Consider the following 26,029-nt stretch of genomic DNA (forward strand, 5'->3'; position numbering starts at 1 on the left):
TTCATCCCCAACTCCTACCCTATTTCCAAACTCCCACACCATCCCCTTGTCTCCCTCTCCTCACCCTTACACTCCTACCTCTTCCTACTATTCCCATTGCCCTTTCCCAAATCCTAGTCCACTGAGTCTTTCTACTATAACTACGAGACCCCCTATTACGATGTGATGACTACAGAGACGACCCCTGATTATCAGGTAAACATGAGGGACCCCTTAATTTCTTCCTTTCCTCCCATCACCCCTTGTAAAGATCTCCTAAGACACCTTCCTTCCCTCTTAACATGTAGGGAGAGACATCATTTATTTAGATTATGGGAGTTTCCTCACTGCGCCTTCCCATGTCTCTCTGCTACAGAGGCCATCAAGCCCCAACCGCAGGGCTCCCCCTCCCCCAGGGGGTGTCGGACCCCTCCCAGAAAGCCTACCCCACCTGCCAAGAGATCAGCAGCCTGGCAGGCGCCCCCCTCACCAGGCTGGAGGTCCTCTAGAATTGGAGGTTCTGGCCCAGCACGGGACCTGCCTACCCCCTTCCGATGCCCAGCTTAGCAGGCATCTTCTCCCCACTGCCCAGGCTCCCCCCAGGTCCAGAGGAAGCAGTTACCGGCAGGTAGAGCTGGGGCATCCAGATCTGTGTCCCCTAACTTCTATGACCTGGAGATTTACTCTCCCCAAACTGTCCCCCCTCCAAAGGGGCTGCAAGATCTGAGATTGCCCCCACTCCCCGGTACGGTACAGACAGATACTGCGCACGGTGGGGGACAAGATGCTGCTTTGCCTCCCCTCCCGCTAACCTCTCTCCTTCCTTTCCACCATGTTACTCTTCTCCCCACTCTCCTTGGGGTTAGGACCCCACCCCAGGTGAAGAGGAAGGAATCCTGGAATCAAGTCCCTTGCCATCCCCTGAGGAGGTAACTCCATCCCCCACCTTCACCCCAGCTGGGGGCAGTGGGCATCTGTGACCCAGCCCCCTTGCCCCATGATATCTTGGTGAATCAGCCCTTCCTCTGGCCGGAGGGCTCTTTGTCATCTCCATTTGTGGCCTTCTAGTCACTCCAGACCTATTGGTCTGCTTGTCTATCTAAGTACAGCCATTTTTCTTCAGTGTCCATGTCTCCTGCCATTATTCTTTGATTCTGGGACAACCTCCTCCCCATGTTGGTGTTTTTATCATATTTTTCTTCCCAGGAGTTATCTGCTGTCCAGTGCTGTTATCACTTTTTTTCTTCTCTGTTTTTTTCCCTCCATTTCTTTTATTATTCTCTGGATTCCCTTGTCTCCGCAGACTGTCTGTCTACTCTGTGTCCAGCCCTCCGGCCACCCTTCTTCCTACTTGTAATTCATCATTTCTTCCCTCCAGGCCCAATTTTGGGGGCATCCCTCCTCATTTCAGGCCTTTGATGGCCCTCCCCTTTCTATACAACCACTTCCCTTGATCTTCTTGGGAGAAAATCTCTGGTCCCAGTTACCCCCAGAATCCTTTGGGCCAGAAATTGCCACACCGTCGGGGTCCAGGGAAAAACCTCCTCTCAGCCCTAATGCCCCCATCTACCCCTCTCCCTCCCCATCCCCGGGAAGGAGCAGACAGATCTCCAGGTCCCCTCCACAGCCGACAGGTTCCTGACAGAGGAATATGGGGAGGGTGGCACAAACCCCCCAGCAGGGCCCTACGATTACACCTATGGCTATGGGGATGATTATCGTGAGGAGACGGAGCTTGGCCCTGCCTTGTCTGCGGAGACAGCCCCCTTGGGAGCCGTAAGTGAAAGGAGCTCCTCTTCCATTCTTGATCTCCAGTGGGAGCCGTAAGAATTGCTTCCTGTTGTTTCTGATTAATGTCTGTTGGCTGCAAGCTACTTCCCATTGATGACTTGCCATTTTCTGTTCATGTAAGATGTATATGTTGCTTAAAAGGATAACTTCCTGCTTTCCCTCGCCAAATATCTTGCCCTGTATCACTTTGTGGATCCCTCTGCCCAGGGCAGTTGGGATTTTTTTTTCTTTTTTAATCCTATGGCCACTTCCTGTCTTTCTTGGCCACTTTCTATCTTAACCAAACTGTATTTCATAAAGCTTTTGGTCAATAAGCCCCTACTTTTTGTCCATTGTCAATCTGTCTCCATCATTTCTTCTTAATAAAAACAGTTTCTTATCCATGTTGCTGTCAAATATTCTAACTTCCTATGTCACGTTTTCTAACTGATAGGCCACTCCCTGTCTGTCCTTTCCTGTCTTTCTTGGCCATGGCATCCATCTTGGTGACTGTGACAGTTTGTACTGAAAGGGACTTATTTATGTTTTGGCTCTAGTTTTTCATGCTGTCTTGTAACAATTTCCTTTGCTAATAAGCCACTTCCTGTGTGTTTCAGGGCATCCAAATCATGAAGTTTCCATTACGGGCCTAGATATTTATCATGGCTATTTCCTCTGTGTACTAGCCTAAATGTTTGTGTTTTCTGGAAGAATTGCCTTTCATTGTCATAATCCCCTCTCCAGGAGTCACTTTTTGTCTGTTTTGTGAGCTTCTTCTTTCTCTTGTCATGGTAGCCATGTTGTTGTTGAAGGTCCACTTCCTGGATCCTCTTTTCTTGGCTGCTTCCTGTCTGTCCAGCCACTTCCTGTTTGTCTAGTTCATTTTCTAGCCCTCTTGGCCATGTTTAATTTTTCTTGGCCCTGACCTCATTTTTGCTTCCAAGTGTTTGTCCCTTTGAAATGTCTCCCTTAATTGTTTCCCATGTCTTCAACCACTCCATCTCAGTTGGAATATTTCCTGCCTACGCCATTCATCTTTTGCTTGCCTTGCAATTAGAGCTGCCTCCTCTACCCTGCTACCTCATCCTACACTTCCCTTCTCTAATATTGCCACCCTGACTCTATGCTCCTTTCCCTTTTGCTGCCTTCTGGAAATTTGGGGTTGATCTGGGATATGGGGGAGTTTGGAAATTCATCATTGCTGTTGGGTCAGGATGGAGGTAGAGGGGACATTCTGAAGATCTTTGTTGGGAGAGTTGGAGAGTGGTGGAGAGTAATTTCCATTCTTCCCATCCTTATTTTGGTTCTGGCCTTAGTGTTGGGGGTGGGCATCTGAGAAGTATGAAAAAGAAAGAACTGGTTGGGTTTGGAATATAAATGAGGGCCAGAGGAAGAGTGTAGTGTCCTTGCTGGGAGGGGAACTAGGGAGTCTGTTCTGGGGCTTAAGCAACAGCCCAAGAGCTATATTTTTCCCAAAACTAGTTATGAGATCTGAGTTTGGGATATCAGTGGGGACTGCCCTCCAATTCCACTTACAGTATGGATGTTTAACTTCTGGAGAGTTTTTAACTTGTGAGCCCCTTGAAATTCTAAGAAAAATTCTGTGCATAAGGGCATATACTTTTTCTTTCCTGGAAAAGACTTCATGGATTATATCAGATTCTTATATGGATTCATGCCCTCCCTTTAAACCCCAATAAAAATCAATCCACAATCTTAGAGAAATGCTTATTTGGTGGCTTGCAGTAAGGTGGAGGAAGTTGATAGTTTCTTAAAGTTCTAAGGATTCCTGGACTCAGAGGGAGTTTGGGGAATAGGGTAAAGTTCTCCAGAAGAGAGTTTGGGAAGGTTGAAGGGTTTGGGATTCCAGGAAGGGTGTGAAGACCTTCCTGAAAGAGGTCCACAAGGATATGAGGAAGTTTATTTGCTAAGATGGGGCTGCGAATTGGGAGGTGGAGAGCCCTGTGGTCTGTGGAAGGGCAGGAAGGCCTTGGAAGGCCTGAGTGGTCTGTGAAGAGGGAGTCTTAGGGGAGGGCTGGGGGATTTTATACGTAGGGTTGGAGAGGTCTCCAGAGGATCTGAGAGTGAAGGAAGGTGGGAGTTGGGATGGGGGCAGCCCTGGTGTCCTGGCTGCTCACAGGCCCCACTGGGGGTTACATGTGTGTCTCCTTCAGGCTGCCCGCGGACCCCGAGGGCTGAAGGGAGAGAAGGGAGAACCCGCGGTGCTGGAGCCTGTAAGTCACTGTTAGTCACTAAAGGCAGGGGGAAGAGGAAAAGGAAGTGGGGGTGCTAGCCCTATAGTCTCTGACTTTTAACCTTTGACTCTACAGGGAATGCTAGTCGAGGGGCCTCCTGGCCCAGAAGGCCCTGCGGTAAGTGTAGCTGTGACCCATTAGCCTTTTCTCAGAGACCCTTCTTACACACTCACCTATGCCTTCCCCCACATATACCCAGGCCTCCTTCTCAGAACTCTGGAGAATCCTTCCAAAGCTTCCCAGATCCTCAAATCTCTTTTGTAGAGACGACCCCGCAGCCACATATCCCTCTTCTATCTGAATGCCCTCAGCTGACTCACTTGTTTTTTGTTCCTCAGGGGTTGATTGGTCCCCCTGGCATCCAGGGCAACCCAGGCCCAGTTGGAGACCCTGGCGAGAGGGTAAGAGAGTAGCCTCTGTGTCTGTGTGTCTCTGTGTTTGTGTAGGACTTCAGTGGAGCCTCTAGTACTCAACAGGGTACCAAGCTCAGCAGTTCCTCATTAGCTAGCTGATTAATGAACAAGGGTGCTCCCTAACACCCAGAAAGGAGGACCTAACACCTCTGGTTACAGAGGGGAGTAATCTGGTGTCTCGCCCTCATTTTCTGTATGGGGTGGGGGTGGGGTTTAGGAAAGATGTAAATAAGTCTATATTTATTCTGTAAGAGGCTCTTATAATGATGCCAGGACCCTAACATTCCCTAACTCTCACCTATGTTCATTTTCTCCCTATTCCAGGGCCCCCCTGGCCGGGCAGGACTCCCTGGATCAGATGGGGCACCTGGCCCTCCTGGCACATCTCTTATGCTCCCAGTGAGTTGTCTTCTGGGGTTTGGAGTGGGAACAGCAGGAGAACTGTGTTCTATCACCAAAAACCAGGAGACCAGGAAACTAAGGAGGAATCTCTAAAGAACATCAACACAAAGAAATTGATCTTTGAGTTGGATGGACTAGGCCTCATTAGATGACCTAGAACAAAACATGGATCATCTAGAACTGGGCAGAAAATCCTATGTTTCAGGGACTCTAGAACCAAAGGACAGTTTTTCTAGAGGAAGAAGCCAGAGAGCGGGGGAGGAAGACAGGAGTAGAGTTTCTGAAAACTGCTGCATGATTCTCTAAAACCTTCCATGGAGACACTCGAGGAGGGTATGGGGTGGGAGGTGTCCCTGAACCTGGGAGATGGGGCAGAAGTGTTGGATGAAGCCTTGGGCTGGGAGGGTCACATGGGTTTCCTGGAAGAGAATCTGGACCTTTCTTTCTCTCTACCCCTCAGTTCCGGTTTGGCAGTGGTGGGGGTGACAAGGGTCCTGTGGTGGCAGCCCAGGAGGCTCAGGCCCAGGCGATTCTGCAGCAGGCACGGGTGAGTAAGTCTAGAAGGGATCTTGGTGAAGGGAGGGATATGGAGAGCAAGTGAAGACTTTAGGAGGGGTTGGAAGGGTAGGTTGGAGTAAATGTGGGGCAGGGTAAGGTCTGGGTTGATTTGGAGCTGAGAGGGAGGTTGGGGAGAATCCAAGACCGTAAAGTGAGGATTAGGAGTGGAGGGGTGAATTTGGAGGGTGTACTGGCGTAGGGAGTTCTCCTGCTGCCTCTTCCTCAGCTGTACTGTGTCCCCTGCTCCCGTAGCTGGCGCTCCGGGGACCCCCTGGCCCCATGGGATACACAGGCCGCCCTGGACCCTTGGTGAGTGAGTTGGGTATTGGGATAGGGAGTTCTTTATTTGTGTGTGTGGGTATGGACAGTTCTGGAAAGGGACCAGGTTGAAAGTTATTTTGCTACTTTTGGGGAGGGCTTTGAAGTCCTTGTTGGGTGTGTCCTTCAACTTAGCCAACCTCTCTTCTCTGTCCCAGGGACAACCTGGGAGCCCTGGCCTGAAGGGAGAATCTGGAGACCTAGGACCTCAGGTGACAAGTCCCACCCATCTGATTCCCCCATCCAGTGCCTCCCTTTTGGTCCATGCTCTTTAACCCTGCTCCTGACTCTCCCTCCCCAGGGCCCCAGAGGACCTCAAGGCCTCACAGGCCCTCCTGGCAAGGCTGGGCGAAGGGTGAGTGGGGTGTGGTGGGTGTCGGTAGGAGACAGGGATCGGAGTGTGGGGGACTGTGCCTCTGTTTGCTCTGAGCCTTGCTTTGCATCCCTAGGGCCGAGCAGGTGCTGATGGAGCCCGAGGAATGCCTGGAGAGCCTGGAGTGAAGGTACCAGGCATGGGTCCCTTTCTGATGCCTGTGACTTCCAGCCCCATCTAAGCTTATTTGTTTTTTTGGGGTGACCAAGGTTTCCCATGAAGTGGCACCTCTCCATGCAGGACACAGTAGGGGTGGATGGAGTGGGAAAGGGGCTGGGACCTCATTAGGCCTGCCCCTCTTTCCCTAGGGTGACCGAGGTTTTGATGGACTCCCAGGGCTACCTGGAGAGAAGGGACACAGGGTGAGTATCTTGGGGGTAATGCATTGTGAGTGATGAGGGGGTGAACTTTCTATGGAGTGGTGTGGAGGAGGGATCTCAAGGTGAGGGAAGGAGGCTGAGCATGCCAGCAGGAGCTTAATGGATGAAACTGGTTGGTTAATTTAAGAGGGTCAGTGTCTGGCTGTACTGGGGGCTCTGGGGTCCCTCTTACCTAGTCCCCCATTTTCCAGGGTGATACTGGTGCCCAGGGCCTTCCTGGCCCACCCGGTGAGGATGGAGAGCGGGTAAGTATTGTGGCCAGGACAGGGGCTTGGTATGGGAGAAGTGTGGAGGGTGAAGCTGATTTACTATGTCCTCCTCCTCCAGGGAGATGATGGGGAGATTGGGCCTCGGGGACTGCCTGGAGAGTCGGTGAGAGGGGGTTGGGTTGGGGTTGGCTCTGGGGGCTGCCAGGGGAGGGGTATGGACACAGGAGGGACCCATTATCTCTTTCCCACACATACCATATCTTTCCCTCACCTTATTGCAGGGACCTCGAGGTCTCCTGGGCCCCAAAGGCCCACCTGGTATTCCTGGACCCCCGGTATGTGACTATCCTTGACTCCTGACCCTGGCCTCACCCCCTGACCTTTCCAACACTCCACCCTTCCTAGCTGCCTCTCTTCCCTCACCTCCAGGTCCCCCACCCTGCCCCAACCTAGCTCTGCTCCAGCATCTAAGCCCAGGTGCCCTTCTAGGGTCATATGATACAGTGCGCCAAAGGCTCTGAGCATAGCTTAAAACATTTTTTCAAGAAAAACAAAACAAAACCCCACAAACCCACAGACCCATAGACCTACGCCCTGTAGATCTGGGCTGGCTGTGTTTGCTTAGCTTTGGGATGATCTGGAGGTCTGACCAATGTAAGGCTGCCCCGTCCCACCCTCTGGAATGACCGGGTCTCTCAGAAACCACAGGTCTGCCCAGGGCCCTGGCCCCATCTTCCAGCCTGCTCATGCCCCTCTCCTGTTTCAGGGAGTCCGAGGCATGGATGGTCCCCATGGTCCCAAAGGGAGCTTGGTGAGTAATGGGCACAGAGGCACCACCTGAATGTTAGCCAAGGTCCTGTTTCCTTGGTGATCATTTTGACAACCCCCACCCCCCCACCCTCCCGCCACCTGCTTCTGGTTCTTGCCCTCCTGCTGTCCCTGTTGGGACTCAGGTCTCTACCCTAAGTTTGTTCTGTCCCCATCTTCTTTTGACCTCTACCTGGTTGCTTGTTTTTAGGGACCCCAGGGAGAGCCAGGACCTCCTGGACAACAGGGCACTCCTGGAACCCAGGTGAGCCATCCTGTGCAACCTGTCCCCATCCGGGCTTCCCCAGTGGGTCAGACCTTGGATGGAAATTAAGGGTCTCAAGCCCCACCACTCATGCCCTGAACGGGGATGTTGGCTATGGGAGAGAGCAGCCCACCCCTGTGAGGCTCCTGTAACCTCTCTCTCTCTCTCTCTCTGTCCCTGTAGGGTCTTCCCGGCCCCCAGGGTGCCATTGGCCCTCATGGAGAGAAAGTAAGTGACTAAGTGATTTGAGGGACAGGGCATGTGCTGGAGGGATGTAGGAAGAGCCTTAAATGTATGGCTAGGACTTCAGCCATGGTCTGATCTGATCCTTCCTGTGACCCTGAGCCTCCTTGTCTTCCTGCAGGGTCCTCGAGGGAAACCAGGGCTCCCTGGCATGCCTGGCTCAGATGGACCTCCGGTAAGTAGGTGCCCACCTCTTAATCCAAATTCAACTTGACTCTCCACCCCAGTGAATGACCTCCAGATGTCTTTGGTGACCATCTATGCAGTGTGTCCTTCACACTGGGGGGTCCACTGGTGGTGCCTGCCCGTGGTCAGTTGGCTTCATCAGGGTCACAAGGAGAAGTTGGGTTAAAGAAGTAAAGGGAGGCATGCAGGGAAGGTGACAGTGGCCAGTGGTCACATTCTCCTTTCCCTATCCCCAGGGTCACCCTGGGAAGGAAGGTCCCCCTGGAACCAAAGGAAACCAGGTGAGATCTTCCATACCTGCTTTCACCCCTGAGGGAGTTTCCACCCAGACTCTAGGGCCTCAAAGTCCTTGGAATTTCCTTGTTTTATCATTCATGTGGCTCTGAAGTATTCTAGGTATCCAGACTCCGAGGTTGTCTCTACTGTTTCTTCCACCCCTTGAGGGTTCCACCCCTTTTTAGATACCTTTCTTTCTTCTTCCAGGGTCCATCTGGACCTCAGGGTCCTCTAGGATACCCAGGACCTCGAGGCGTTAAGGTAATGGACAACTAGGCTGGGAGATAAAGGACTATGTCGGGGCAGCCAGCTGGGATCTCAGGAGCTCGATCCTTCCAACCTAACCTCCGTCCTCAATCTCTCTCTCTGTCTCCCTTGTAACTCTAGGGTGTGGATGGAATTCGTGGTCTAAAGGGTCATAAGGGTGAAAAGGTGAGTGATGTGCCCCCAGCTACCCAGCACCTCCATCCTGCCCCATCACCTCTTCTGCCCAGCTCTTCCCCCCACTTCCTTCCATCCAGCCTGCCCTGCACTGCTCTCCAGCTTTGAAATCTACCCTTCCACCCATGTTTTCTGAAATGCTCCATTTTATCTCCTGACTGCCCCCTATCATCTCTGGTGACTTCTCATCCCTGTCTTTCTCAGGGCGAGGATGGCTTTCCCGGGTTCAAAGGGGACATGGGTGTGAAAGGTGACAGGGTGAGTAGAAACCCACACATGGCCCCCAATGCTAAGTCCTGATGTTCCTCCATATTGGAGCCCCCAATTACCAGCCTAGTTCCCAAAACCCCAGACTCCCCATCTCCCGTGCTCTTCTCCTCTTAGAGCCTGACCCTGCAGCCTTCATCTCACCAACCCAATAGTCACAACACTCTTCCTGTTCCTGTGGGGCTTCCTGTCCTGCAGTAGTTTCTGGGACCCTACTCAGCCTCACCGAGGCCCACCTCTCCTCTTGGGGCCCAGCCAATGCCACCAGTCCCTGACACCTCTTCAACCTTCTTACCCAGGGAGAGGTTGGAGTTCCTGGTTCCAGGGGCGAAGATGGACCTGAGGGGCCGAAGGGGCGTACTGGACCCACTGGAGACCCTGGCCCACCGGGGCTCATGGGTGAAAAGGTGACAGGAACGTGGAGGGGATGAGGGCCTAGGCACTGGATCAGGATGGGCGTGGGATGCCAATAGCTGGAGTCAATGAGGCATTTGAAGACCATTATATATTAATTATGCTCCTCTCTGTAGAAGGCATCGCCTTCCACTGACAGTTGGAGTGGAGGTGGGGCTATAGAAGAAGTCATGGAATAGTCTGTCGTGAGAATTTACGTGATACGGAGGTGGGGACAAGGCATGAAGCTGGCATAAGGAATGTAGGTATGAGGCAGAATGGAAATGAGTCCAGACTCAGAGCAGCAGGAATTCCAAGAAGGGGGAGTCAGAGGAGGTAAGAACAGACCTGCAGAGCTGTCAGTAAGCCCTCACTGAGTGCCAACACTGCACCTGCTTGTCCTATGAGTCCTGTGGGGCAGCCACCCTACAGCCTCCTGTTGCAGACAGCTTTCACTGAAGTCCCAGCAAGTGAAGATGCTTCTCAGTAACCCAGCCCATGAAGGGCATAGCCTGGGTTTGACCCCTAGTAGTCAGGCTGCAGAATCCCTCCACCTAACCTCTGCTCCGCAGCTGGCTGGGCAAGGCAGGCCCTGAAGCATCAGGAGGAAGGGGGTGCGTGCCAGAGGGACTTGGGGTGGTATGGGGACATGGCCAGAGGCCATCCTGAGCATGGTGTGTGCGGGCCTGCCAGGGGACTGGTCTTGGTGGAGTAGGAGTGTGTGCAGGAGAAGGGAAGCTGAGGTCCACAGGTAGGCAAGGGCTAGATCACAATCCCCAGGAACTTCATGGAGCCACGGATTTAAAGACACAGAAGAGGTGAGATGCCCAGCATCAGTGGGGGAAAATCCACTCTCAGGAAGGAGAGATTACAAAAGCCAGGCAGCCCATGGAGTACGAGATGAGGGGCCAGGGGGCTGAAGGTTTGCTGGGGAGCCTTGATGGGTAGGAGCTGGCTCCTGTCTCTGGGACTTGGGATCTCCATGGATAGATGGTCTGTGACTCCTCTTGCCCCTAATTGCTCCCTGTCTCTCTACAGGGCAAGTTAGGTGTTCCTGGTCTGCCCGGCTACCCTGGACGCCAGGGTCCCAAGGTGATTTGATGCCCGATGTGTGTCTCCTCCTCTTCTTCCCTCCTCTGACTCCTGATTCCAGGAAGAAGAGACTGACAGCAGTGGGGGGCCCTAGAGCGAATTTAGCCTAATCCCATTCTACAGATGGGAGAATAGAGAGCCAGAGAGCAGCAGGCGGACTGGGGGTTGTCCAAGGCTGCCTAGTTACTGGTAGAGCCCAGATCTCCCACCCTGCTGCCCCCTTTTCAGGACTTCTCAAATCTTTCCTTCTCTCCACCTCATCAGGGGTCTCTGGGATTTCCTGGTTTTCCCGGCGCCAGTGGAGAGAAGGGAGCCCGGGTAAGCCCGGGGAAGGGAGAGGGTGTGGAGTGCAGGGCTGCTCTGTTGGTGGAATTGGCCCCGGGTGAGGTGTTGTTTCTGCTTCTTTCCCACCAGGGCCTGTCGGGGAAATCAGGGCCTCGGGGAGAGCGGGGCCCCACGGTAAGTGTGGAGGGCAGACATGGAAATCAAGAGCCAAAGAGGTGCATTTGGGTTTTTCTGACAACTCCCCTCCCCTCTCTTTAGGGTCCACGGGGTCAGCGGGGACCCCGAGGTGCCACTGGGAAGTCTGGAGCTAAGGTTAGTGGTCTTGGCAGGGCTTCTTCTGCCATCTGCTGCTTAATCCAGCTCCCTGTGGTCTCCCTCCTCTGACCTCCAGATGCTAGAAGGCAGTTCCTCTTTCCCCCTGACTCTCTTCCCCCAACAGGGAACATCAGGTGGTGACGGCCCCCATGGACCCCCTGGAGAAAGGGTGAGTGCAGCTTGAGTCTCCTGCTCCCTAGCGCTTCCTGAGGGGCCTGAGTGAAGCCCTCATCTCTCACCCCTGGGGTAGGGTGGGGGAAGCTGCACCCCTTGCTTATTCTCCTGATTCAACCCGGCTCTGTCTCTAGGGTCTCCCTGGACCCCAAGGCCCCAATGGATTTCCTGGCCCCAAAGGACCTCCGGTAAGATGACCTCTGACCTCTGACGGCCTCTGGTTCTATGAATCCTTCTTCTCCTCCATCCTCCTTCCCAGCCCAGAGTTTGCTTGACATCTAAACCCCTTCCAGGGTCCCCCTGGGAAGGATGGGCTGCCGGGACACCCAGGCCAGAGAGGAGAAGTGGTAAGTAACGACCTGGCCCCCTCGGACCTTCACAGTCCAGAGCCGTCTAGAAGGCCCACCAGGGAGGTTGTTGTGGCAGAGTCAGAAGCTGGTGCTGCTCAGACCCATGACCAAGGACTCGGTGGTGACTCTGCCTTTTCTCCAGGAACCTGGGGTCTATCCCAGTGTCTATGCCTGACGTGCTTTGACTGCTCTCTCTCCTTCCTCTCTCAGGGTTTCCAAGGGAAGACTGGCCCCCCTGGCCCTCCAGGGGTGGTGGGACCTCAGGTATGTCTGCCCTCGGGGGAGAGTGGACCCCAGACCGTGGAGGTCATCTGCTCCTCTTTTCCCTTTTCCTGATCACATGGCCTAGCCCCTGCTCTACCTGCCCCAGGTGCCCTGGGTGGGGATTTGGAGCAGGGATCTCAACTTCAGCCTGGTTCCTGGGCCAGTTCTCATCTCATTGTGTCCCAGAGGGGCAGTTCCGCAGTGGGAACCCTGGGTGGTGCAGTTAACTGCAAACTGGGGAATTAGGCCCCAGCACAGCGGCCTAGGAGAGCCCCAGGAATTCCTCAATAGCCTTGGGGCAGGGATAAGGGCTCCAGGGGGCTTATCTTAGGGTGGCAAGGGTGGCCTCTTTGGCCAAGGGGCAGAGGATGAGCTTGGAGTCTTTCCGTCTCATCCCCAGGGAGCAGCAGGAGAGACGGGGCCCATGGGGGAGCGAGGTCACCCAGGGCCCCCAGGACCCCCTGGAGAGCAGGGACTGACTGGAACAGCTGGAAAAGAAGGGACAAAGGTGAGTAAAGGGTCAGGCAGAGGGGAACTTGTGAGGACTAGAGTCGGGGGTGGAGGGACGTTGCTAAAGGGAACAGATAATTGGGGATTTGACAAAGGCCAGAGATCTCTCTGTCCAATTTGGGAGCATGGCTATGTGGCTCATCACATTTTGTTTCATTTTAGGGTGATCCTGGTCCCCCAGGGGCCCCAGGGAAGGATGGACCTGCTGGTCTGAGGGGCTTCCCGGGAGAGAGAGGCCTCCCCGGCACTGCCGTGAGTGTGATCCCCGTCTCCCAGCAGGAGAAACAAATCACTGGGCATCACCCCCACTCCTGTTTCCCTGAGCCTGTCTCCCCTCCCTCCCCTTGTCCTTCCCTGCGTGTCCCTTGGACCCTCATTCTTAAAATATCCCACCTTCCCATCTCATATCTGTTGCTTAAATCTCTGGTTCATAGGGTGGACTCGGTTTGAAGGGAAACGAAGGTCCGGCTGGTCCCCCTGGCCCTGCAGTGAGTCTGGGGGCTTTGGGGGGCAGGAGGGAGGAACCAGGAAAGAGTGGGTAAGGAAGGATGAAGAGTGGCATCTGGATCTAGGCAGGCTGTGGGACTGGGCAGAGGGTATCTAGGATCAGCCATAGTGTGTTCAATTTTGGGCTATTCTCCTGGGAACCATGGTCAGGACTCCTCTGATGTGGGTGGGCTGTGATGTCCTCCTTGGGGGTCTGACTCCATTTCCTGTCTCAGGGCTCCCCTGGGGAGCGAGGTGCAGCAGGATCTGGGGGACCCATTGGCCCCCCAGGGCGACCAGGCCCACAGGGTCCCCCTGGAGCCGCAGGAGAGAAAGGTGTCCCGGTGAGTGCGGGATCCCCGGGTTGGTGGGGGGAGACACTGGGGAGGGGTCTGTGAGCTGTGAGCTGCTGGGCCATGGAGGATGAGGGTTGTCTCCGGGTCATGACTTCTTTCTTCATTTCCTACAGGGTGAGAAAGGCCCCATTGGTCCAACTGGCCGAGATGGGGTACAGGGTCCCGTGGGGCTCCCTGGCCCTGCTGGACCCCCGGGCGTGGCAGGAGAGGATGGAGACAAGGTGTGGGGACTTACAGACCCTGGGCCAGTCTTTCCAGATGAGATCATTGATCTGTGCACGCCTCCTACCCCCCCACCCCTGCCTTATTTTCCCTGCCTACCCAGGTCCTTATGCTAATATCTCACCTGCCTTGTCCCTGCAGGGTGAGGTGGGAGATCCCGGACAGAAGGGCACTAAAGGGAATAAGGGTGAACATGTAAGTGACTGTGACTTTTGACTTCTGACCTCTCGCCTTTAACCTCATTTCCACCTGGTCTCTCTCCCTGTCCTGGTCTCTCTGACTCTCCTTTTCTCCCCAGGGCCCTCCTGGACCCCCTGGGCCCCTGGGTCCTGTGGGGCAGCCTGGAGCAGCGGTGAGTGACTGATGCCTCATCCCCACCCTCAGAGGTGTGGGCAGCCTCCAATCTGCCCCCAGTTCCCCTTCGCCCCTGGGGCTGAGTGTGGGGACGGGGCTCTGGGCCTAGTGCACAGCTCGATGTGGGGTTTGGGAATAGAGATCTCCTGACCCAGGACCATCTCTGTGTCCTTGCCCCTGCCCTTCCTCCACCTCAGGGAGCAGATGGGGAGCCCGGAGCTCGGGGACCCCAGGGACACTTCGGGGCCAAAGGCGATGAAGGAACAAGAGGATTCAATGGGCCCCCAGGACCCATTGGCCTGCAAGTGAGTTGGGGGCTAGAGGCAGGGGCTGAGAGGTGAGGTCAGCATGGGTCTGCTGCCCCCTACTGGCCCCTGCTGCTGAGGACTGGGGGGCATGTGGGATGGAAGGGAAGGGCACTGCAGGGTCTGTCTACTTGGAGCTGTGCTCTGGTGGCTTGGTCATCTGTGTCTGTACCCTGTCCCCCCCCCAACACAGGGTTTGCCAGGCCCCTCGGGTGAGAAGGGAGAAACCGGAGATGTGGGCCCTATGGTGAGTGCGACCCCCTGGGCCCAACCCCACCTACTAGTCACCCCTATCCAGCACCTCCAGCATCCCCTGCTCCCTGCCGGCTGCTCTCTGGCGTGGCTGCCCCCCTCTCTTGCCACCCTCTCAAGATGTCTGCCTCCCCCAACCCTCTGGCATTCTTATGTGCCTACTGCTCTTTCTTTCTCTTCGCTTCCCCATCTTTGCTGTATCTGTTTCCCCAGGGACCACCCGGCCCCCCAGGACCTAGAGGCCCAGCTGGACCCAATGGAGCTGATGTGAGTCCTCTCAGCCTCTCTCCCTGCAGATCACCATGGCCAGTCCTGCCTCCCTTTCCCTAGACTATAAACTCTAGTCTCATCTCAGCTGCCACGAGAAGCCACCTGCCCTGGAAGGCCTCCCACTGTCTCACTGCTATGACTCGGGTGTTCATTCAGGCTCTGCCCCTGGAATGGCACCTCCTCCTTTAAGCAACGACTCCTATTTCTGTTCCTCTTCCAGGGCCCACAAGGTCCCCCAGGAGGTGTTGGGAACCTGGGTCCCCCTGGAGAGAAGGTAACAGGGAAGGAGATGAGTGAATGGACTTGTCTTCGGGGTGGTATGAGTGTTGGGTTTCTGCCAGTTTTGGCAAGAGAGAATTATATGTGAGAGACTGAAATATCAGGATTTTTTTGGGGGGTGGAAGGAAGTGTTTGACCCCAGTCTCCTTGCAGGGGGAGCCAGGAGAGTCAGGATCTCCAGGGGTCCAGGGTGAGCCAGGTGTCAAGGTGAGTGAAAACTCTGAGACCCTGCTCCCTAATCCCCATCACCCTAATCAACCCCAGCCCCTGGTTGCTGTGATCTCTTGGAGCTGGAGCCCCTCCACAGCCTAGGAGCCTGTGCCCCCGACACTCTGTGAGGCTGGACCTCTGGGTCTGAGTGAGCCCCACGCTCTTTCTTTGAAGGGAAGAGGGACCAGAGGACTCCCTATGGGCTTGACTTGATGTATGCATCCCGCTGTCACTGAGGGGGTAGAGGGGAGGCTGAAGGTGTCTTGGAAGCAGGGGCTGCATCCTTGACTTTCGAGAGCCCTTTGGGACCATCTGTACCCTCTACTCATCCTTCAGGGTCCACGCGGGGAGCGTGGGGAGAAAGGAGAGTCCGGGCAACCAGGAGAGGCAGGACCACCAGGGCCCAAAGGCCCCACCGGTGATGATGGCCCCAAAGGGAACCCTGTGAGTTTGGGGGGGCAGGGCTGGAAGGGGAGGCTTGTGAATGAGAGACCTGGGAATGTAGGTGTGTTTGAGTGAGAGGATCTTGGAGTAGGGGGAGCCCAAGAGTGGGGGATACTTGGGTGGGAGGCTCTGGGAATGAGGTCTTCTGGAAGGGACATATGAAATCCAGAGAAAGTGAGAGATGCCTTCTGATTGCCTGACAGCATCGGAAAGCATGAAGTGCAGGAAGTGAGGAAAAGCAAGTGCAGGAGACCACCTTCGCAGGGCATGCAGGCGGGCACTATGGGCAGAGAAGGAGAGGTGTGACATGGGGGTCTGTGTTAGTTCTGGGTAGGCTTAGGGGCTTATGACCTTGACCTTGTTCTCTGCATTAGGGTCCTGTTGGTTTTCCTGGTGATCCTGGCCCTCCTGGAGAAGGCGGCCCTCGGGTGAGTCTTCCCTAGGGAGAGAATGGCGGATAGAGAGTAGGTACCTGGACAGGACTTTGTGTGGCTGATGGGCTTGAGTGTGGGAAGCTGGGGGGTATGGCAGGGCAGGCAGAGAGTTGGAAAGATTGGCACTTTTGGGGGTGATGCCAGCCAGGTTGTGGCAACCCTTGACCTTGCTTTGTCCTTGCAGGGCCAGGATGGTGCGAAGGGTGACCGAGGAGAAGATGGCGAGCCAGGACAGCCTGTGAGTGACTAGTGCCCCCTCCCTTCACCACTGAGCCCAAGCCTTCAGGCCCATTGTCCCCTTTTGATGCCCTGCTCCTGAAAGTTCCATGGACTGGAAGCTAAATGCTCACGCATCCTTATTCCTCCCTCCATAGGGATCTCCTGGTCCCACTGGGGAGAATGGACCCCCTGGACCACTTGGAAAGCGGGTAAGTGAGGTGGACATCCAGGACCTTGAAGTGCAGTCCCTGGGCAGGGTGGATAGAGGGGAGTGGCAAATGGGATGGGCAGGGAGGTGCCTGGGATGGGGTGCATATGTGTGTGAACATTTGTATCTGTGAGTGTGCCCTATATAAGTGAGTTCGTCCATTCCTGGGTTTTGCTATGTATCTTCTTGCCAGGGGTGGTGGGAATCACCAACTGATCAGAGTGGACACTGGAGGAAGGGGCTAGCTTTCCCAGAGGGCTTCCCCACCCTGCCCCCGCCCCGGGCTAGGCCCCTGGCTGGTCCCCGGCCCCCCCCCCCCCCGCTCGGTGGATTAACTGGATTAACTCTCCAGTTGCTGCAGTAGAAGGGCACTAGATGGTGTGGGGGCAAGTGGCTCTTCACAGAATACACAGAACTCCTCAGTATTTTAACAAGTGGTACAGCTATACCAGCTCGTCTGTGAATCAGCTTCTGTGACTCTGCATGCACAAGTGTGTGTGTGCGCGCACAAGGAAGTCTGTGTGTGCATGCATGCTCACATGCGCACAGTCACTGGAGGCCAGAAGGACAGGAGGGGAAAGCAGTTGAGCCTGGCAACTCCCTACCTATCAGCTTTTCCTTCCTGTCTTCATCTGCAGGGTCCTGCTGGCATGCCTGGTCCTGAGGGGCGGCAAGGAGAGAAGGGAGCCAAGGTGAGGGAGAGGCCATCCTGAATGCTGGAGTGTTCCCTCTATCCCCTGGCACTTCTGGTTTCTCAGATTCCTCTCTCCAGACATCTATGGCATGTCGAGCTCCTCCATGTTGAGCCTCTTGCCCTGATGGGGGTTCCCTATACTTATTCCTGCTCCAGGGGCTCCTGGGGACTAGCCTCTCCTTTCTGCCTCATCCCATCTGCCTTGAACTCCTTACCCCCAACCATATCCCTTTCCTCTGCATTTTAAGACTCATTCCGTGCATGTGTTTCAGGGGGATCCTGGTGCTGTGGGTGCCCCAGGGAAGACAGGCCCTGTGGGTCCAGCAGGCCCAGCAGGGAAAACTGGTCCTGATGGTCTCAGGGGACTCCCAGGCTCAGTGGTAAGTCATGGAGTGGAGAGGCTTGGCTGGGGTAGGAGGGGTCAGGGGCCTTTGGAGGGTGCCCATATGAGGACAGTTCTCCTGACCTCTGTGGTCCCTTTGGCTCTGCAGGGTCAGCAAGGCCGTCCTGGGGCCACAGGCCAGGCTGGACCTCCAGGTCCTGTGGTGAGTGATTGTGGATTGGGTGGGGAGGGTGGGGGTGAGGACGATGGTGCTGTCGCCTGGCAGTGGGCATGCAGCGGAGGCCTTGGACCAAGTGGGAAATGGCAGTGAGGAGAGCTTGGTCCCACCTTCCCATGGAGAGAGTGACTTCCTGTCTCCCCACAGGGACCCCCAGGGCTTCCTGGCCTCCGGGGTGATGTTGGAGCCAAGGGCGAGAAGGTGAGTGACAGACTTATGGCTGGGCATCTCCCCTCATCCACACCCTGAGTGCCCAGCACTGTGCTTCAGACCTCCAGCACTGAGTCTTTGGAGGGTCCTTACTCAGACCCTGGGCCCGAGTCTCTCTTGTCTTCTGGGCTCTGACCCTTGTAGGTTCCTTCTTCTGCATCCCTGTGTCTCCTCTTTGCCACCCCCTGACCACCTGTCCCTCCTCCAGGGTCACCCAGGTCTCATCGGACTGATTGGTCCCCCTGGAGAGCAGGGAGAGAAGGGTGATCGGGGACTTCCTGGCCCTCAGGGCTCTGCTGGACAGAAGGGAGAGACGGTGAGGACATGGTCCTGGAAGGTCTGGGAGGATGAGTGTGGGGATTCATGTTGGGGGTGGGTGGGGTGGCAATGGAGACTCAGCGTAGGGGGACGGAGGATGTGGAGGAAGACCCACTTGAACCATGCCTCTCTTCTTCCTAGGGTATCCCAGGAGCATCTGGCCCTATTGGTCCTGGAGGGCCTCCTGGCCTCCCCGTGAGTACCCCATCTGTTCCTCATTAAATCCCCTAAACCCCAATGCTCCCCCCTCCATAATCCCCCAATGGCTTCCATGGCAACAGCCAGCAAACAAGAATAGGCCCCAGTGTCCTCCATATGTCCTTACACCTGCAGTGTTTCCTCCCCCACCCTTCCAGGGCCTCCCATATGTCTCCGAGTCCCCTCATGCCTGCCCATCCTGTAGGAAAGCCAGGGTCTTGTGGACTCATGACTTTGCCTCTCCATTCCTCCATATCCCAACCGTCCCCTGTGGTGACTACCTCTTTCTTATTCCTCATTTCATAGGGACCTGCTGGCCCCAAAGGAGCCAAAGGAGCCACAGTGAGTGATGCCCCAGCCAACTCTGAGCTCTGCTCCCTTCCGCCAGCCAGACTTGACACTTTCCAGGGCAAACATGCTCTCTCCCAGGGAAACTCCTCATTCCCAGCCCAGAGATTGATTTGACCCTTCTGTGACCTTCATTGCTTGCTTGACCCCTTGACTCCACCATGACCTCATTTACTCCTCTGGCAGGGCCCAGCTGGACCCAAGGGCGAGAAGGGCATCCAGGGTCCTCCAGGACACCCGGTGAGTTACAAGTCAGGGCCTGCTTCTCTGACTGTGCCTGTCGTTTCCCCCTCATATCATCCTTGTCTCTCACCCTCTCCACCCATCCCTCCACCCAGGGCCCCCCAGGCGAAGTGATCCAGCCCCTGCCCATCCAGATGCCCAAGAAGACTCGGCGCTCGGTGGATGGAAGCCGCCTGATGCAGGAGGACGAGGCCATACCGGCTGGGGGCGCTCCGGGCAGTGCTGGGGGGCTGGAGGAGATTTTTGGTTCCCTCGACTCCCTGCGGGAGGAGATTGAGCAGATGAGGCGGCCGACAGGGACCCAGGACAGCCCTGCCCGCACCTGCCAGGACCTGAAGCTCTGCCACCCAGAGCTGCCTGATGGTCAGTGCCAGGCTCAGGAGACAACGGAATGAAAAGCCAGATGGATGTAGGGGCTCTTGGGGGAAGGTGTGGGGTGGGGGCTCGGAGCTCGGGGCTTGGGACAGCAGTTCTTTACCAACCAGGTCAGAAGTATTTCAATATTTAACGGCTGATCTGGTCCTCCCAGTGTGCACCAGCTCATGATCAGCCCGCTGCCTACAGGAAGTGGCACACATGCACACACATGCATGTGTACACTTGTGCTTGCATTTATACTAACGGGCACATGTGTGCATCTACAACCACCTATTGTACTGATGTGAGGGTGTCAGTGCTCCTGCCTCCCCTGTGGGAGCCTGGGGGTACTGCTGAGGGAAGGGGTCCCTCAGATGGGCAGAGTGTAGGGTGATGATGGAATGAAGTATGGGTGGGGGTGGTATTGTAGGGACTCTGGGGGAGAGTGGGGCCGGGAGACCAAGGGCGTGGTGGGGAGAAGTGGGGTTTGGAACAGCAGGGCGGGGAGTGGGAAAGTGGTCAAGGAGTGTCTTGAGTCCTGCCTGTGGGGGCCCTGACCCTTCCTTCTCCCTTCCCTGACAGGAGAGTACTGGGTTGACCCCAACCAGGGCTGTGCTCGGGATGCCTTCCGGGTTTTCTGCAATTTTACAGCAGGAGGGGAAACGTGTGTGACTCCCAGAGATGATGTCACGCAAGTGAGAGCTGGCCCCTGACTTTCCTCCCCTGCTCCTCTGTGCAGCCCAGTGGCTTCTGGGTTTATGTGACAGGTGCCCTGGCCCCTACAGAGCCTTTGCCCCTTCTTTCCCTGGCTTTTATCCTCTTACCAGCCCTCTGCCACTCTGTCTCCTTCCCTTGACAACCCAAGACAGAGTTTGCCTTTTGTTTGCCCTCAGTAAGTCCTCCCTGTCTCCCACTCTGGCCCATTTATCCCCCAGCCCTTTCTGCCCAGTGAGTCCCCACCAAGAACCCTGGGCTGGGGACCTTGTGTCTGTAGATGCTTCGCAAGCCCTGCTCTGTCTGCCCCTCATCGCTGTCCTCTCTCCCCCCAGTTCTCTTACGTGGACTCAGAGGGCTCCCCGATTGGTGTGGTCCAGCTTACCTTCCTGCGGCTGCTCAGCGTCTCAGCCCACCAAGATGTCTCCTACCCATGCTTGGGGGTGGCCCGAGAGGGTCCCCTGAAGCTCCGGGGGGCCAATGAGGATGAGCTGAGCTTGGAGACCAGCCCCTATGTCAAGGAATTCAGAGATGGCTGTCAGGTGGGAGGCAGGAAGAGCTGGATGGGGCGCATCCCAGAGTCAGGCTGCAGAAGACCTGTTGGGTAGAGGCACCTGGAAGACCAGGAGGAGTCCAGCTTCTTGGTGTCAGATGTATTCGAGGGAGCTCAGACAGGGGCGAGGAGGGTGGGAAAGATGGAAGGTGGGATTCACCTTTGGTGCGCCCACCAGCAGCATGCAGAGTGAGTCATACAGGCTCGTGCACACATTTACACAGGTTGCCCGACAAGCACACAGGTGTGCAAACCACCTCCCACACCCTGAAGGCACAGGAGCGCACAGACACTCCCAGCCTGTACAGACATCCCCAGAGTTGCCTGGACAGGGTCACACATGGACATACACATGTGGAATCATGTCAGATATCATCACACAGTGACACCACAGACACGTGGGGTTCACACAGACTCGCACAACTACCACAGGTAGATGATCTCCAAGATGAACCCAAAGCTGTAGACAGGCTCATGAGCACACATGTGTGCGTGCACACACATGTGCACACAAATCCAATCTTCCTAGCTTTCCTAATCCTGACTCTCTGGAAGAAATTTGAGGAAGAAAATCTAGCAAGTCTGACCACATGACAAGGATGGGCAGAGGAGTAGGGGGGATAGCACCTCAGGGCCTCAGAGGAGAGGGGAACCTGGGCCTGAGGCTGGGGGATCTGTGGGCTCTGTGTGTGCCTCCACCAAGCTCACTGCTCCCTCTCTTCCATCTTCCTCTCAAGACACAGCAAGGCCGGACGGTGCTGGAGGTGCGGACTCCTGTGCTGGAGCAGCTACCGGTGCTGGACGCCTCCTTCTCAGACCTGGGGGCCCCCCCAAGGCGGGGAGGGGTGCTGTTGGGGCCTGTGTGCTTCATGGGCTAGGACCTTCTCTGCCTGACTCTGTCCGCCGAAAGCAGGCCCACCCGGAATCTCACAGCATCAGCTCTGTGCCACCTCCCAAGAGGGCTCCTCACCATCTAGAGGGCTTTGGGCCAGGGCACCGAGAGCCCCCAGTCTGGGGCACACCAAGGGAGGGTGAAGCGTGCCGGGCACCCCAGGGGAGGGGTGGCACCTGGGGCTCTTGGCCCTCCCACCCGGAGCCTGTGACCTGTTAGGCAGCCGGGACCCTTATTTAAAACTCACCTCCCGATCGCCCCTAAACAAGCAGAAGAGAAGAGAAAGGACACTGTGTATTTTGTATTTAAAAGTAATTAATTAATTATTTAAAGAGCGGAAAACAAAACAAAAAAGATAAAGAGAGAAATGCCAACAGGAACCAGCAGACTTTGGAGACAGGGCTCACCCTACTCCTTGCCTCAGGGCTTCCTCAGCGACTATGGGGAGCCGTTTCCAGGCCAACCCCCCCTCCCTCAGCCTGCCTGTAGCACCCACTGTGAATGTTGGAATATATGGTCTCCTTTGCCTCAGGGTCTGACTCTCTCTGCCCAGGGGCTTTCTCGGCTCCACCAGGGTGTTTGGCTCCCCGACCCACACACAGGCTGTGTCTCACTTGGTCTGGGACTTGCAGGAACTGACTGTTACCTGGTGAGCAGGCCTCCACCACTTCCCACCCCTTCCCCCCGGGGCGGGGGGAGTGGAAGGGTGAGGGGTGAGAGCAGGGCTGCTTTCAGCACTGTCAAAATACCAAAACTCGTCCTTATCAGCCAGCCAGTCACCATGGCTCTGAGCCCCCGAGCAATCCACTACCACCCTGGCCACTCTGGTCCCACCCCTGAGCACCCTCTCGCCTTCCCTGATCCCATAATGGAAGGGTTAATGTGTGGCATCTGGATGGAAGGGACTCCCGGGACCTTGTCCAGCCCTCCGACCAGTTTCCTTTCTGACTGATGGCTAAATAATGTGATCGTCTCCTCTAGGGCACATGTGTGTGTGGTGCTTGTGTTGTTATTTCAACCCTAACCCCAACCCTGCCCAGTACCCCCTCTTTGCCAGCTGAGCCTTTTCCAGAAATGGAAGGCTTAAACCTTTTGCCCAGAGGGCCTGTCCTTTTGTGGTGCTGGGGCCCAGAAAGAATTCATAAAACCTGGCTGACAAGTCCAGACTCACGAGCCCATCAGGCAGGAGCCCAGGCTTCTGTGTGATGCAGGTGCTGGGCTGTTTCTGGGTGAGGGTGTGCCCGTCTTCCTCGTGTCTGGGTCAAACACGACATCCCAGCACCCCCACTGGCCATCTTTAGGGACCTCAGGGTTGAAAGGGGGGCCTTCCCTGGTCTGGTCTAAACTCTGCAAATGAGAGGACTGAGGCTCATGTCCAGGACAACGTTTCCTGCCCCTGTGCCTCTGGTCACCTCCTCCTTCCCCTTCAAGTATGCCATGGTCCTGGCTGCTGTATGGTCCAAGGCCACCTGCACCTGCATTATCGGCTACTCTGCGTCAAGGTGCCCAGTGCTCGTCCCACCGAGAGCGGCACGGCCCCCACTTACTCCTTTCCCAGCGGCTCCTTTCAGGGCTTACTCAGTAGCTCTGTGCCCTCCGGGTCTGGGCAGGGCCCTTCTGTTCAGGGCAGCCGCTGGCCGGGCACCCCTAGCTGGCCTCCCACCTCTCCTGGGGCTTCCCATCCCCACAGCAGCACTTCCTGGCTCCCGCCCGTCCTGGCAGTAGAATAAAACTTATTTCAGGGCCTCCTCCCAACCCGGAGGCCCCTTCTTCGCTGGAAGCCGGGCTGCGCGTGTGCCGGTGAGCGTCGCGCACCTGCAGGACCCGAGTCCCTGGAGGCGGCGCCCCGTCCCTCCCGGTGGATCCCAGGCGTCACAGCCTTGATCGTCCCCGCCCCAAGGACAGAACCCCAATCTCTGAACCCTTGGAGGGGTGGATCTGGCTCAGTGTCGACAGGAGGAAACTTTTTTTTTTTTTTTTTTTTTTTTAAGATTTTATTTATTCTAAGAGAGAGCAGCAGAGAGACAGGCAGAGGGAGAAGCAGGGAGCCCGAGGTGGGACTCGATTCCGGATCCCGGGATCACGCCCTGAACCGAAGGCAGACGCCCAACCACTGAGCCACCCAGGCTTCCCCCAAAGAAGCTCTTTTATGGTCTGGAAGTGCAGCCTGAAATCCACGGTGGGCAGGAAAACCGTTTGCAGATAAAAACCAAAAACCACCCCTCCCTCTCCCCCGCCAGCGCATCTCTCCGCCTCTGCTGCCCCCTGGTGCCGGTGCCAAGACTCCGGCCTCCTAAAGCGCAAGCGGAGTAAGACGGAGTAAGACGTTCCTAACTCGCTGTCCCTTCCTCCGTCACCCACTGAACCCTCCCGACCCCACTCCCCAAACCCAAGAGGAGTCCGCATGGAGGGGAAGCCCCTGATCCCGTCTTTCCGGGGTGAGGCGGTGGATGGGTTTCTGGATCCCTTACGTCCTCGGTCTCAATCTCCAAGTCCTGATGCTCCGGGCAGACCTCTCCCCTTCCTCCTGGGCCTCCGCTGGACGGAAGGGCAGACCTACATAGATCCTCGGCCACACTCACTCCCAGCCTAGCTGGCCCAGCGCTGAGGCTTCTCGGGGCTCTCAAACTGGAGCCAAACCCACAGAGGCTGCCCCCAAAGCACAAAGGGGAGTGTCCCCAAAGGTCACTTTTGGTCAGATGCTCTGAGCTCAGAGGGCTTTTCTCCATGGAAACAATGCCATACATTCACTCAAATAACATTTATACACGGCAGTTGGGTCCCAGGCCAATCCACAAAAGCCTATTTAGCTAGAATGCCAACCAGTCCCAGACAACAGTTTTACAAGCGATTCTGTGCCAAGTTGCCGCTGACGATGCCAGAACCACAGCCCTCTCCTTGCAGCGGGATTTCTGCCTCCTCCGGGGCAAGCGGGGGCCTGGCTCTAAGGAAAGATGGGAGGATTTGAAGGGCAGGGCTCCAGAGGTGGGAATTTTGGGATGGGGCTGGGTGTGGGTAGCGCAGTTGCCCTGAGATCTAAACATGTGGGTGCTGGCAGTGGCTCCAGTGGATTGTGGGCATTGGAGGCTTCTGGATAGGGTGGGGCGGGCATAAAAAGAGAGGCTTTGGAGAGCTACTTTGGGTCTGAGTGGGTCAGAACACAAACTCTTGCAGGAAGGGCTGGTTCTGAAACTCTTGACTGCCTCTCAAACAAGTTTAACTTGAACGCAGTGAGGAGGGGGTCACTACTGATGTTTGGAGAGATAAGAGATATGACAGGTTTGTGTATTAAGGCCCCACCCAGGCTGGATAAGGCTGTGAAGGGCTCAGACACAGACCCCCAGCCAACCAACCACAGGAGGGTAGTGAGATTTAGCGAGAACGCCTGGGGATGGGTGCTCTAGCCCTTCACACTCTTGGAGCTGCATCTTAGCCCTGCGCCAACATTTTTGACATGGTAACTTATGGTCAAAAAACAACTTGTAAAATTTGGACCACTTAGATCACTGTACCTGGGAGCACTACCTATCCCAGAAGGCCTTCCCCTCCTTGGCTGTGTTGCATGCTGGGATGTGTAGTTTCTGAATGGATCAGAGTGGTGTAGATAGAGACGGATAGGGAACGGAGTGGGCCAAGGTAAGGCTGTAGTTGCCTCAGAAAGAAGGTGGTGACCCAGTTTTGTGGTTATGAAGCCCCTATTCCTGCAAGTTTGGTGTCAGCAGGGACTGTTAGGGCCATATCCTAGTTTTTTCCCCGGCCAGCTGTGCAGGTCATAGGCCGCGGTAACGTTTCCTAGCTCAAACCTGTTCAGGTGAGCAGAAATCACCCCTGGGTGCTTGCAATTGGCTTTCTTTCATTTTATTTCTTCTCATCCTCAGGGTAGTTTCATGGGAACTGGCAGTGCCAGCTGACTGCTATCTCAGTAGGGAAGACCTGTCCCACTGGTCCTTGAATGAAGACCAGCAACATCTGGGGGCACCCCCCCCCTAGGGCTGCCCTCCAGTATCCACGATGGCAGAATATGGCTCAGTGAGAGTCAGCCCATCACTGTGCCTTCCCTCAGGTAGCAGGTGCATGAAAATCCACGTGTCTATTTTGCTCTGGCTTCTTTTCTATTAGTAACATTAAAAAAAAGATTTTATGTATTTATTTGAGAGAGAGGGAGCGAGCATGAGTGTTGGAGGGTGCAGAGGGAGAGGGAGAAGCAGACTTCCCACTGAGCAGTGGAGCTGCTTCCCTGTGAAGCTCTGGGATCACAACCAGAGCTGAAGGCAAATGCCCAATGGACTGGGCCACCCATACACCCCTCTATTAGTAACATCTTACTTCCAAGTAGAAGGCCTTTTGAATGCCATGAAATAGGTGTGGAGTTTTCTAA

The 26,029-nt window shown here is 55.6% G+C and overlaps 1 protein-coding gene across 10 annotated transcripts in view; it reads left to right on the forward strand.

Annotated features, from left to right (window-relative positions):
* Positions 1–22,636, forward strand: part of COL11A2 (collagen type XI alpha 2 chain) — a 29,810-nt gene extending 7,174 nt beyond the window's left edge. For 4 of the 10 annotated variants that reach the window (XM_077904489.1, XM_077904488.1, XM_077904487.1 and 1 more), the window contains 61 exons: positions 118–195; positions 846–908; positions 1,576–1,755; positions 3,924–3,983; positions 4,080–4,121; positions 4,343–4,405; positions 4,742–4,816; positions 5,280–5,366; positions 5,630–5,686; positions 5,854–5,907; positions 5,997–6,050; positions 6,145–6,198; positions 6,377–6,430; positions 6,640–6,693; positions 6,776–6,820; positions 6,939–6,992; positions 7,424–7,468; positions 7,676–7,729; positions 7,913–7,957; positions 8,094–8,147; positions 8,395–8,439; positions 8,642–8,695; positions 8,822–8,866; positions 9,080–9,133; positions 9,442–9,549; positions 10,574–10,627; positions 10,892–10,945; positions 11,042–11,086; positions 11,171–11,224; positions 11,352–11,396; positions 11,536–11,589; positions 11,695–11,748; positions 11,962–12,015; positions 12,416–12,523; positions 12,688–12,777; positions 12,960–13,013; positions 13,248–13,355; positions 13,481–13,588; positions 13,731–13,784; positions 13,888–13,941; positions 14,141–14,248; positions 14,442–14,495; positions 14,714–14,767; positions 14,991–15,044; positions 15,203–15,256; positions 15,596–15,703; positions 16,078–16,131; positions 16,322–16,375; positions 16,512–16,565; positions 17,203–17,256; positions 17,531–17,638; positions 17,750–17,803; positions 17,966–18,019; positions 18,237–18,344; positions 18,488–18,541; positions 18,851–18,886; positions 19,079–19,132; positions 19,231–19,498; positions 20,075–20,187; positions 20,542–20,748; positions 21,497–22,636. In XM_077904489.1, the coding sequence (XP_077760615.1) occupies positions 118–195; positions 846–908; positions 1,576–1,755; positions 3,924–3,983; positions 4,080–4,121; positions 4,343–4,405; positions 4,742–4,816; positions 5,280–5,366; positions 5,630–5,686; positions 5,854–5,907; positions 5,997–6,050; positions 6,145–6,198; positions 6,377–6,430; positions 6,640–6,693; positions 6,776–6,820; positions 6,939–6,992; positions 7,424–7,468; positions 7,676–7,729; positions 7,913–7,957; positions 8,094–8,147; positions 8,395–8,439; positions 8,642–8,695; positions 8,822–8,866; positions 9,080–9,133; positions 9,442–9,549; positions 10,574–10,627; positions 10,892–10,945; positions 11,042–11,086; positions 11,171–11,224; positions 11,352–11,396; positions 11,536–11,589; positions 11,695–11,748; positions 11,962–12,015; positions 12,416–12,523; positions 12,688–12,777; positions 12,960–13,013; positions 13,248–13,355; positions 13,481–13,588; positions 13,731–13,784; positions 13,888–13,941; positions 14,141–14,248; positions 14,442–14,495; positions 14,714–14,767; positions 14,991–15,044; positions 15,203–15,256; positions 15,596–15,703; positions 16,078–16,131; positions 16,322–16,375; positions 16,512–16,565; positions 17,203–17,256; positions 17,531–17,638; positions 17,750–17,803; positions 17,966–18,019; positions 18,237–18,344; positions 18,488–18,541; positions 18,851–18,886; positions 19,079–19,132; positions 19,231–19,498; positions 20,075–20,187; positions 20,542–20,748; positions 21,497–21,637 (4,413 nt within the window). In that variant the 3' untranslated portion in view covers positions 21,638–22,636. Of the gene's footprint in view, positions 1–117; positions 196–845; positions 909–1,575; positions 1,756–3,923; positions 3,984–4,079; positions 4,122–4,342; positions 4,406–4,741; positions 4,817–5,279; positions 5,367–5,629; positions 5,687–5,853; positions 5,908–5,996; positions 6,051–6,144; positions 6,199–6,376; positions 6,431–6,639; positions 6,694–6,775; positions 6,821–6,938; positions 6,993–7,423; positions 7,469–7,675; positions 7,730–7,912; positions 7,958–8,093; positions 8,148–8,394; positions 8,440–8,641; positions 8,696–8,821; positions 8,867–9,079; positions 9,134–9,441; positions 9,550–10,573; positions 10,628–10,891; positions 10,946–11,041; positions 11,087–11,170; positions 11,225–11,351; positions 11,397–11,535; positions 11,590–11,694; positions 11,749–11,961; positions 12,016–12,415; positions 12,524–12,687; positions 12,778–12,959; positions 13,064–13,247; positions 13,356–13,480; positions 13,589–13,730; positions 13,785–13,887; positions 13,942–14,140; positions 14,249–14,441; positions 14,496–14,713; positions 14,768–14,990; positions 15,045–15,202; positions 15,257–15,595; positions 15,704–16,077; positions 16,132–16,321; positions 16,376–16,511; positions 16,566–17,202; positions 17,257–17,530; positions 17,639–17,749; positions 17,804–17,965; positions 18,020–18,236; positions 18,345–18,487; positions 18,544–18,850; positions 18,887–19,078; positions 19,133–19,230; positions 19,499–20,074; positions 20,188–20,541; positions 20,749–21,496 lie in introns of those variants that run through there. The other 6 variants (XM_077904495.1, XM_077904491.1, XM_077904494.1 and 3 more) reach the window with 4 other exon arrangements.
* Positions 22,637–26,029: the final 3,393 nt, after the last annotated feature.

This window comes from Canis aureus, chromosome 7, assembly GCF_053574225.1.
Source record: "Canis aureus isolate CA01 chromosome 7, VMU_Caureus_v.1.0, whole genome shotgun sequence".
Lineage (NCBI taxonomy): Eukaryota > Metazoa > Chordata > Mammalia > Carnivora > Canidae > Canis > Canis aureus.